At 35.8% G+C, this 12667-nt stretch overlaps 1 protein-coding gene across 2 annotated transcripts in view; it reads left to right on the top strand.

Moving 5' to 3' along the window:
* Positions 1–11449, top strand: part of LOC149580007 (uncharacterized) — a 36282-nt gene extending 24833 nt beyond the window's left edge. The window contains exons 17-19 of one of the 2 annotated variants that reach the window (XM_089788362.1): positions 10482–10550; positions 10807–10852; positions 10929–11449. In XM_089788362.1, coding sequence (XP_089644488.1) covers positions 10482–10550; positions 10807–10852; positions 10929–10936 — 123 coding nt within the window. In that variant the 3' untranslated portion in view covers positions 10937–11449. Of the gene's footprint in view, positions 1–10481; positions 10551–10803; positions 10853–10928 lie in introns of both variants that reach the window. The other variant, XM_089788352.1, reaches the window with a different exon arrangement.
* The last annotated feature ends 1218 nt before the right edge of the window (positions 11450–12667 follow it).

The following is a 12667-nucleotide window of genomic DNA, read 5'->3' as shown; positions in this document are numbered from 1 at the left end:
AGGGATTGAAGTCTCATGTGTTGAGTAACATGGATCAGTTTTTGCAAATGTAAATACACTACCATTGTTATTGGTGATTTACGAAATGCAGATTTGTGGACTCATAAATATGAGAGGAGACATGTCTCATAAAGAGACATGTCTCTATAGTTAATCATCATTAGTTAGTATATTAATAATATAATATCTATATGTATAATATATTATTATTTGTATAATATATATATATATATATATATATAAATGAGAATATTAATCTAAAGATGATTTATCATCAATTATGAATCTCATGATCATATCAATCTGACTAAACTACAAACTTAACACTACCTCTTAGTTAGGGAGGATTGATATAGAACACATTCTGCTCTTGAGTATATGAAGAGACATCATCTCATTATGATTATTCTAGAATGGCAAATATCAACATAAATCCATCATATATATATATATATATATGGTCATATATTACATATGGAATTTGCTTTGATTCACAATGAGGCTAAATTTCTCAACATCATGGAGGGTAGAACTTGCAAAGAGGGAGGTTGTGCAACCTAACAACAAAAGTATGGTGGACCCTTTGAGAGTGGAGACATATTAGAGGATCATTGTTATGATAAGGGGGATATGCACCCAAGAGTGCAACTAGTGTGATGATGCATGTAAGGCCTGGGGGAATTGACAAGAAGGATTCCAAGGTTTGCACAACTTAGAGCCATTGACAACATAAGGGAGATGCCTTTACACATAGAAGAAGGGTGCAAGTGAGATTAATAGAGAAGTCGATGTTGAGCAATGGTTTGAGATGTTTCCTTATATAAGTAGAATTTAATAATAAAAAGTAGTAATACAATTAAAATATAAAAGAACAAAAATAAAATTCAAATTCAAATATATAAAATGATGAAATTAAAATACAACACAATTACATTTAGTTAAGTTAATGATGAGTCAAAATGCATGAAATAAAGAGTTGCGACTCCCTCAAACATGAGATATAAAAAGTTAGAAGATAACTTCATCTGAAAGGGAGAAAAGAGGAAGGAAGAGATAAGGGAAGGTGCAAAGCAAGCAAGATTGTATAGAAGAGGAAAAAGAAACAAGAAGATAATAGGAAAGTGATCACTTCAAAAATTGAAAGTTATGAAAGGTTTTTACTCTTCAAAAGGGGTGGTAATTGTGGAAGGTTGTGACCGTTGTTAAGGGCGATCGTGGCGAAGAGGTGTGGCTCTCCCCCAAATTGTAAGATATTAAGGGGAGAATGTTTCATTTGAGGAGGATGTCCAAGTTAAAGCAATTTAGAGAACAATATATTTTTCTCAAAGGCAATAATAAAAGTGGTGACATTTAAATGCCAATCACAAATATTATGTGTTAATCGACCTGATTTGATAAGTTGTGTTATGCGGTGAAGAGGTGCCTCTTGGAAGGCATAAAGAGAGATGTGTCAAGACTCTTTCTAGGATCCATTCAATGCAACACCTCGACTAATAAAACATATACGAGGTAATGAAAATTCAGACTCTTGTGGGCTAAGTGATGAGTTGATTTTGCCAAGAGAAGTCTAGGTTGAACTTTCCCTCCTCTTGTGGGCTAAGATATGAATAGAATTCTCAAAGAGATGGATTTGATCTTGGTTGGGTATTCTTGCCTATTGTGGGCTAATCGATGAATCAATTATCGCAAGAAATGGATCCAATCTTTGAGTTGGACCTTCTTGCCGCTTGTGGGCAAAGTGATGAATTGATATCACCCAAGAGATGGATTAGGTCTTGATAGGACATTCTTGCCTCGTTTGGGCCAAGTGATAATTTAAATTCCCGAAGAGATGGATTTAATCTTGGTTGGATGTTCTTATCTCATGTGGGCTCAGGGATGAATTGATTACCCCAAGAAATGGATTTGGTCTTCGTTGGATGTTCCTTCCTTTTGTGCGCTAAGTGATGAATTGATTTCCCCAAGAGATGGATCTAGCCCTTGCTAGATGTTCTAGCCTCTTGTGGGCTAATTGATGAATTAGATTCCCCGATTTGGATTTGATCTTGGTTAGATGTTCTTGTCTCTTGTTTGATCAATTGATTACCCAAGAGATGGATTTGGTTCTGGTTGGAGGTTCTTGCCTCTGGTGTGCTAAGTGATGATTTCCCCAAGAGATGGATTTGGTCTTGGTTGGATGTTCTTGCTTGTTGTGGGCTAAGTGATGAATTGATTACCCCAAGAGATGGATATGGTTGTCGTTGGACTTTCCTACCTTTTATAAGTGATGAATTGATTTCCCAGGAGATGGACCTGATCCGCGTTGGACATTCTTGCCTCCACTTTCCCTAATTAGTACTAAAATAAAAAATATATTAATCTACGAACTGATCATTATCATTACATTTTACATTGAGGCCATTATTTTATTGTTAGTAACACAATAGATGGATATGTCTTTAGTTGGATATTTTTTCCTCTTGTGGGCCAAGTGATGAATTGTTTACCTCGAGGGATAGATTTGGTCTTGATCTTACATTTTCTTGCCTCTTGTGGGATGCAAGGCGAAAGGCCATGATGAATTTATGTTTGGTTATGAGATATTATCTACCAATTTGGGGACATTAGAAAGGAACTCCATCAATGAGATTAGTTGTATCATATGGTTGAGTTACCTCTAGTAGGAAAGATATGTTTAATTGATTATGTTGGAATTGTAATTTTTCAGTAAAAAGTAGGGGTTTGGAATTGTAACATTACATGAATTGTGTGGGAGAAGGGTGTGCAAAATTCACTATAGAAAGGAAGACACAAGTGGAGTTAAGGGAGTGGGTGATAACAATGGAGTGTAGGTTTGTCTGGAAGAGGATCAAGGATCCATATAGGGCAAAGTTCTCGGAGAGGAGGTTGTCTAGTGACACAACAAAATAATGGAGCCATCCCTAGTGGTGGAGAAAAAATGAGGAAAAGTCTAGGTATGAAAGTGTAATCATATGGTGTTGAGATGATGAGGTAGGTGGTACACCTAAAAGAGCATTTGGGGTGGCTAGAAGTTGTTCAATCTTTCTCCTTCGTTGCTCTTCATTTGGTTTCATCTTGTTGACATTTAGTTTCTTGAACTCTCTTTTCCCTTGTAAAAACCAAAATCTGAAAATGAAAATGAAAGCAAGGAAATAATAATGGGCTAGGGCATGAAGGAACAAAATATTAATTTTTAATATGTTTTACAACAGCCCCTCAAGCCTTTTAAGTTTCTGAATTTTAAAATGTGTTCCTTTTCCAAGTTGAAATGGTAGAGACTAAGACTGAGACCCATTTCATTTTTTGTTGCCCCGCCTAGTACGAGATCAAAGAGAGATTTTATTGTTTATTCAAAGAGTGCAAATCTCTCACGACTTTCTTCAGCTACATGGATTATAGATGCCTTGTGCTTTATCTCTTTAGAGACTACGCAGTCCCATGACCACACTCTAGAAGTCTTATTCCCCTAGAGATGGGTCCCATTTCTACTCATCAACACCTTCTTCTCTCCTTCGTCTTCAGAGTGAGAGGTGAAGCAGTTGTCAAATACCTCTACCACTAGTCACTATGGATCCATGAGACCCCACAGCGGATCTACTTGCAAACGACACTCCTCCAACAACTCTTAATGATAGTTAAGAGTTCTTACTCGCCCTGGACCGTATCCTTTGCTGCTGAAGTTCTTTTAGCCGAGGAAGGACCCTTAGTCCTTGCCTAGTTGTTGACTCCTTTGTTCCTTGCTTGCTCTACTGTTTGGTGTTCTTATGGCCCACTATTTCTTTGGTTATACACTCTCAGTCCTTTAGACCTTTCAATGGTCTCTTATTGGACATTCATAAATTTATCTTATCTCCACCTAAGCTCTTTTGGAGAATGCAAACTCCAACAAAACATCAAATCCATGCATTTGAATGAAGCATCAGACACATGCATTTGCTTAAGATGATGAATGACACCAATAATGCTTTGCAATGTGAGGATTGACACCGATAATGACACCGAGCTATGCCAATTTTGGTCACCCAAGGTCCTTGCTATTTTGCGTATGCATTGGTGACATTTTTAGCAATATATAACTGTCCTTTTCATCCATCCAAGCTTTTAATGTTCAATAACAAGTATAAGCGATGTGCAGCGCAAGGACTCCCTATAAGATGCCTCTTGATAAGCATTATACGTGCAACTACATATGCAGCAATGTTCTTTGTAATAATTTGGACAACAATCTCAGCTCCATCCTCTTGGATCACACCATCTGATAAAGTGCACCATTAGAAGCTTCTAAGAAGTTAAGGGGAGTCTCATTTTATCCATCCATTGGATAAGATGTTGCATCCTTTTCTGCTCCAAAATATTTTTTGTTCATAGACCACACACTGCGTATATTTAACAGTTTGCACTAGCAATGGAATGGCCACTGAAGTCTTTAGCAGTTGGGGTCTTAAATCCCTGCCTGCTACTGTAAATGCACTAACTAAACCTTCTTAATACAGTCTGTTAGACATATTAAAAGGTACATCATCGTAGTGCCAAAAATTTGCTGCTGCCATCGTAGCTCATTCATATTTTTCTTTACTCCATCTGGTACCTTGAAGAAAAGGTTGTGCTCCTGGAACATGGACCAAAGAAATTTGGGTTTGATGAAAGATGAGTCTCACTAACCTGAGCCTCATCGTCACCAATAGAGTTGGCAGAAACTTGGACTTAAGTCGTCAAAGGACTTGAAGTGTATACATTCAGATCCATTGTTGTTGCCATGGCTGCTTCTGATTTTTGCCTTTCTTCGTTTAGCATATCATACTCAACAAGAATGAACTTGATCTCTCTGACAATTTTTGAAGTTGATGTAGGGCATATCTCTACATTTTGTCTAGGTACTTTTGCAATGTGTGGTATTTTAACCTATTAATTCCACCCATCATCCATTTACCACATGCAGTATAAGTGACCTCTACCTTTTTTGTGTTCCTATATCCCATACTTCCATGCTTTGGCTTTGTGGCTGGGGCTGCCTTTGGAGTTGACATTACTGTTTTAACATAAAAATAAAAAAACCATTAGGGTCTAGTGGAAAAAAATGATAACCAGTCATTTGGAAAAAACAGTAATAAAAAACAAGCTGGAAATTCAAGGAAATAAGTTAGGAAGGTAAATGGATAAAAATTGCCAGCATATTCCTTCTCTTTCAAGATTTTGTTGATTTCCAATCAATAGAAATGAAAAAAAATTAACTTAAATTGCTTACATAGCTCTCTTTTGCTGCTTCGATCTGGTTTTCTCACCTTCATCAAACCCTGCTCCACATCTCAGACCTGTTTTGTGCAAAAGTCATTGTTTAAAACATGTTTGGGCCGTCTAACTTTGGGTGTGAAAGTTCTCAGGGAAGTACTCTTGAATTCCAACCCTAGACTCCTGTGTGTCAAAGCCAAAGGGTACCGAGTCTCGTTTGAGGTCTCGCTCGGACTCAACCCACATCTCTGTGGTAAGTTGACTTGGTCAGCTATAGGATTTGCAAGTCCTGCCGAGTCCATGATGAATTCCATGAGTTTTCCATCTGTGGTTGTTACTTGTTCCTTTACCTTAGGTACACATAATATGGATATTTTGATATATCTCGTGGTTCAGATAATATAGGTGCACAGAGTTGATAATATCAATCTGAATTATTTTTCTCTTATTTGATTAAATGTTCCTTCTGGATATTATGATCTCCTATGTTGAATAGGACTAGGAATAGGATTGAATGTATTTTTCTCTTATTTGATTAAATGTTCCTTCTGGATATTATGATCTCCTATGTTGATAGGACTAGAAAGCTTTTTTTCAATTTGTCAGTGCCGCACTTTACTTTCAGCTGAGATTTCATTTTCATTTGATAGTTACATGGTGTTTTCTTTTATATAAATATTGGTTGCCTTGAGTAGAGGGAAGATCTAAATATCTGCATGAGTTATTTTCTTGTTCTATTGTTTTGCAAAATCACATAGATGTGATTTTTTGTGTTTGTTTAAGTTACCTCCAAACATTAGTCAACTCTAGGTCACAATTCTTGTTGCTATTTGAAGTTTGGACAATCATCTTCTATGAAGAAATATCTGTAGTGAAGGACTGTCACCATAAGTGGTTTCAGTTTTTGTTGGCTTTAATTGATAAGTTTGGGAACGCCTCTATCAAAGGCGTAGTTGATTGCAAATAAATGTGGATATATTCAATTGGGTCAGACATGCTCTCTGATACAATTTCTATCCTGTTTGTATGTGGGTTTGGTCAATCTACCTCCATGGATTAATTTTTTGCAAGAGATGTTCAAGATGCTTTAATTACATCAAAAGCTTTCCCAATCTCGAAGTAGTCTTCGGGGTGCAAGTCCCTGGGTTGATTTGTTTCTATCCTCAGTGGCACTTTCTAGAAATGTTGCCAGTGGTTTTAGGTTTTTTTCTAGTTTGTGGTAGTTATCCCTTCAGCTTGTAATTTACAAGCCATTTAATGTATTGGGCTATTGTCTGATTGGACTATGCTTGGCATTACATTTGGATTTTTTTTTTCTCATTTGAATGAGCACCTACCCTTACTGTTTCCCTTCTCATTATCTAATTCTAGATGTTCCGACTCTTGGGGTTGTCTTATTCTCCAAATCATAAAACTTGTCAAATAGGGAACACAAAAAATTGGGGGCAAAGTCTTCAGTTCCTTTGCATATTCTGAATTGTTTAGAGAGTATAAGATTAACCTGAAGAATATGTTCCTGGAAATATGTACGGCGAGATGCTAATCTGTGCCTTAGGCAGGCATTTGTATTTGCATATTCACTCTGTTTACACTGCCTCAACCTACAAGCATTTTAGGGAGCGGTTTGCTCAATAGTCCTCTATTTGATTAAGGGAAAGCAAATTGAATGTGTAGCAATGAAAGTAAGGGACAACATAAATAGTTGCATGACACCAAATGCACAGTTGGAAGTGTAATCCAGGCCAGATGTGCTTCAACCTGGATGAAGAGAACAAGTGTCAACATTGGATGCATAAGAATTGTAAATTTTAATGCTGGAAAGGGTCCAATATAAGACTAAGGCAAATGAACCAGGATTTACAAAACGGGATCTTTCAATGCTCAGGGGAAAAGGGTAGTGCAGTGCAAAAAACAAAATCTAGAAAGAACAATGGGGAACAGGGCACATTGAAATGGGATGGTAAGAATGGACTTTCTTTGGTTGACCTATTAATAGTGCCAAGTATTAGTGGAGTGGTAAAAGTTTCAAAACCTGGAAAATTCATTTTTAAGTTCTTTATAGATTTAAAAACGGATGTTACAATACCGTTCGAAGAAAGTTGAACTGGTTTAACATCTCTGAACAAGATTTGTGCTACCATATTTGGTACCATGACATTGTGTTGCTCCACTACTTTTGTTGCCTATATATACATCCTTGGAATGTCTAGTGCTATTTACCACCCTCTTGAAATTTTTAGTGGGGTAGTTAGTGCAATTCTTACTAGAATAGAGAAAAATGTTGGTCTTGGCATAACTGATTTATGGTGATGTTTGTTGGCATAATTGGTCAAGGAGATTGTTGGCTAAGTTTGATGATGGGCTGATGAAGATTGGAATAAAATTTGTTGACAGGTAAATCAGTTATATGGTTGTCATTGATGTCAACTGTTTGACCAAGTGTTTGAGCACATTATCACATATTCATTAGAGCAAAGAATGAGTTGTATAATGAATTATGTGTTGCTATTGTACATAAAGGTCAAGTAATGAGTTATGATGTCATTTTTATGATAGCACCTTTTTATGTGATGAATTCAGCGAGTTATGAAAGCTGGAATCAAACTGGGCATTTACTATTTGCTGGAACAATCGTTGACAATCAGTTGAATGATTTGAATATTTCTTCGAATTTGTAGGAATTAGTTGATCGATCATTAGATATGACTCATAATGATGTCAAGATGATAAGGTTAAGATGGCACCATATAATGTGTACAGATAAAGGTATTTTGGAGATCTGGAAGTGACACTGACAGGAGCAAGTAAATAGGTAAACTAGCTGAACATGTGAACTAGACAAACCAGTGAACTCGGTGAACTAGGCAAATAGGTAAACAGAAAAAAGTCTGAACAGGCAAGAAGGAACAGTTTGGAAGGATTTGAGGAGCGATCAAGGATTTGAATTTGTTATTGTGACTACGTTTAGGTTTGGGAAGTTAGAAGGTTGATGTGCGATTTATGGAAGGAATTGACAGCACATTAATTTGAGGTAATATGTTTCAGGAAGATTCTTCAAGAATTTCTAAGCTGGTCAAAATGTCTTATGGATTTGGAACAATTTACAAGGTGCAGATTGAATGTGAGCCTACACAGTCAGGAGAAAATAAAGAATGAATGCTTAAGATGTGATTTGTGATGACAACATTAATGTGGAACGTTCCATTTAGCTTTTGTTAAGGGGATGGATTGGATTTCTACTTAAGAAAAAAAGAAAGAACTTAAGATGTAATGTTGGTCTTGGTCTTGGCATAACTGATTCATGGTGATGTTTGTTGGCATAATTGGTTAAGGAGATTGTTGGCTAAGTTTGATGGTGGGCCGAAGAAGATTGGAATAAGATTTGTTGACAGGTAAATCAGTTATATAGCTGTCATTGATGTCAACTATTTGACTAAGTGTTTGAGCATATTACCACATGTTCATTACAGCAAAGAATTAGTTGTAGAATTCATTACGTGTTGCTATCGTACATAAAGGTCAAGTGATGAGTTATGATGATGTTTTTATGATAGCACCTTTTTATGTGATGAATTCAGCGAGTTATGAAAGTTGGAGGAATCAAACTGGGTATTTACTATTTGCTGGAACAATCGGTGACAATCAGTTAAATGATTTAAATATTTCTTCAAATTTGTAGGGATTATTTGGATCGATCATTGGATATGATTCTTAATGGTGTCAAGATGATATGGTTAAGATAGCACCGTATAATGTTTACAGGTAAAGGTATTTTGGAGATCTGGAAGTGATGCTGACAGGAGCAAGTAAATAGGTAAACTAGCTGAACATGTGAACTAGACAAACTGGTGAACTAGGCAAATAGGTAAACAGAAAAAAAAGGTTGAACAGGCAAGAAGGAACTGTTTGGAAGGATTTGGGGAGCAATCGTGGATTTCAATTTGTTATTGGGATCGATGATTAGTTTCGGGAAGTTAGAAGGTTGATGTCCAATTTATGGAAGAAATTGACAGCACATTAATTGAGGTAATATGTTTCAGGAAGATTTTTCAAGAATTTCTAAGTGGGTCAAAATGGCTTATGGAGTTGGAACAATTTACAAGGTGCAGATCAAATGTGAGCCGACGTGGTCAGGAGAAAATAAAGAATGAATGGTTAAGATGTGATTTGTGATGACAACATTAATGTGGAACGTTCGATTTAGGTTTTGTTAAGGGGGTGGATTGGATTTCTACTTGAGAAAAAAAGAAAGAACGTAGTTGCTGATTGCAAGTGGAATGTGAAGTTGGAGAAGGTTGTGATTACAAAGGAAGTTACAGAATTGAGTGTGATCAAGCCAGAGTGCAAGGTATGGTATGTTGTTGAATTACAGAGCTCAACTTTATCTGATCTATCAGAGGTAGTGCGAATTACAGAACACTTTTCATCTGTTTCTCTCCAACAATTGTGACAGTAAATCCCGTAATCAGGTGGATCTTGACAGGTCCCTTCGTAAAACACTATTTAAGGTAGCATTCTAAAGAATATTTAAAATCCTCTCACAAGGTTTACTCCTGGCAGGGTAAGGAGTTTGACAGGTCTTGAGGTATATCCATTAACAGGGTAGCACTTGATAGTGCTTTTGCAACCCTTAACCAGACAAGCTCCTAATAGGGCATATTTCAGAAGAGTACACAATTTGAGAGCATAACTTTCACACTGGTTTTCAACCTAATCGGGTTTCGACAAAGATATATCTGGTGTCATGTTTGTGTGGATGGATTTTTATGTGTTGCATGTTACTTTTTAGTTTAGCTATTTTGCTGATTGAATGTTTAAGAAATTAAGTTGCTTATTAGTTTGGTCAGTTTGATTTGGGTGAGTTTAAATTTGGGTTAGTGATTACTGATTCACCTCCCTTCTCAGTAATAATTCCTATATTTGACAGTTGCCCCCTTTGTAAGATGCTTGTCAATATTCTTTGCACAGCTGACCAAAAAGGTGTCTGGAAGGATGACCCAAGATGTAGGAGAAATTGTAATCACGAAACACGTGAAAGTCTGAAACGCATTATAATCATGATGTTAAAGCTCAAATGTTCCATTACAGAAAGTTATTTACAGTTTTTGATTTATTTTGTTACTTTAATCTCATTTTGTAATTTCTTTCTGTTTAATGAAATTATAAAACGGAAACCCAAGAAAGTTCATCTGGTGTTATATTGTTCTCATCTGTTTACTAACTTTATTCAACTGGCTGTCAACGTTCCATAGAGTCTCAATTATGGACAATTGCCGGGCTCAAATGATACTGGCAGTGCACCACATCAATATATGCAACAGGTCTGTTTCCTTTAATGTTCTGTGTCATATCTATTCTGCAAAGTGTTATACATTGAGCTGACATTTATGCGAATGGGCAGTAGTTGTGATTACTCTGGTCCTATGTCTGCAATGGATGATTATTGAAGTTACACATCTAATGTTAATTTCTGAATATTTCAACAATATTTGTGTCGTAAAACTTTCTTGTATTACTTGTTTGAGAAAATCCTTATTTAACTTGTGCAACTTATTTTCTGTTTTCCATTGGCAGCAGAACTTGTCGGCACCACAGGATTGGACGTGGAAATCCAGACCTGCAGGTAAATAACCATATTGAAAGCTTTTTTAATGCCTTGTAGTTTTGTGTGAGGTGTCATCGTGTCAATTTTGTTACAGGTGCATAGCTGAATCGACTGGATTATTTAAAGCTCCAAGCATTTAGTGTTGCAAGGATTTACACCATCATACGTCTTTGACAAATGATATATTATCCTATTTAAGTCAACGTCACTGACTTAGATTGACCGGAACATAAGTTCAGATGTCACTCCGGAAAATCAAATCAAATTTTAGATGTCATGCGCTGCTAGAGAAGATTTAGAAAATATGCATGTTATTGCTTCATGCCATAACGGATATAGATTAGATGCGAGCCAATATTAAAAATGTTTTACATGTTGGAAACCAGAGAGCCTAATTTACCGGCAGTGTAATGAAAAACTATTTTGAAAAATTCTGGCGAAGCTTATGCAACAATATAATATTGAGCTGGATCCAAGATGCATTTTGCATTGTTTTTGTCCGAAATTGCCTTGTTTTGAAGTTGAACTCAGACGGTAAAGATCCAAATTTGATATTCATTTTTATGCTGGTCATTTTTTAAAAGTTAACGATAATATTCCGAATTGGATTCAGAATGGCATTAATTTTTCTTTATTTCGTTCCAAATTGCTCAGTTTAGAAGCTTAATATCTGGACATGAAAAAAGGCAAATATTGGCATATTCAAACAATGTCATTCCAACAGTTTGTACTAATGATAAATTCAAGGTGCTGTACTTAAATACTTTCTTTTTATATAATTGTAGTGCATGAATAGTTTGGCCTGTTTGGCCTGTTTGAGCTTTGATATGGTGTGAGTAGGCTTTCCATTAACAGTATTTTTGGTTATATTTATGTTTTGTAAGAAATTATTTTCACATTCACAAGGCAATTTTTTAGGCTAGAGATAGCTTGTGAGACGGAATGCCTTACGAACTGATTACTGTATGTTTGATGCCTTTCTTGTGCAATGTGATGAAGAGTTCCTATACTGTTCATTTGTACCCTTGCTGAATAAATCAATCCAAGAGTCATAAGGATATGTACACAACTGCCCTTTCATCCTTAAATGCATTTTATTGTAAAATGAAATGCTACTGTTTTCACTTTTATAGAAGTGAAAAAAATACACTTCCTTAAGCTTCTTTGGTATATTTTTAGCGGTAGGTTTAATAGGTTTAATAATAAGTTGATTAGAGAGTTCTTAATTAACCAACAAGAATTTGACTCAGTGTAGTGCATTGTTTTTACCAATTCTAATCAACTCAGTGTAGTGCATTACATTATCGAATTCTAATTAATTTACGTGTATTTTTGAATGTGTGCGCGCTCTTGACTAAACTTGGAAAGAACATTAAATTGTTCCCTTAACTTGAAGAGAGCATTGAATGAGAAGATACTAATGAATAACTAGAGTACATACATATCAAAACTAGAGTTGATCAATTTCAACTTTGTGTAGTTTTCTCTCTTGAGATTAGTAATATAACCTGTTTTATTATAGTATGAAGATTATTGGTAACTCAGACTCAGAGAACACTAAAGCATATTTGTAAAAAATATTTATGGGAGTTTATTTCTTTCATTTTAATAAATGATCGGGTCATATTTGACCCTTAAATATCTATTAGTAATCTCGTGTTGATGTATGGTAGCTTCAAATAAACCTAAGAGATACGACTATTGAAGATATTATATATAATAATGATTCATGAAGATCATATATATATTTCTCTTCTTGGTTTATTCTCAATATAAAATAGAAGAGGTTGCTGCCTTTGGAAAGCAGACACAGTCAAGTAGTGCTATGCTCAT

The sequence above is a fragment of the Cupressus sempervirens genome, chromosome 1 (genome assembly GCF_028749045.1).
Source record: "Cupressus sempervirens isolate cs-2001-9-10 chromosome 1, ASM2874904v1, whole genome shotgun sequence".
In the NCBI taxonomy this organism is placed as follows: domain Eukaryota; kingdom Viridiplantae; phylum Streptophyta; class Pinopsida; order Cupressales; family Cupressaceae; genus Cupressus; species Cupressus sempervirens.
The sequence above is the reverse complement of the archived record's forward strand: the minus strand, read 5'-3'. Positions and strand labels throughout refer to the sequence as shown.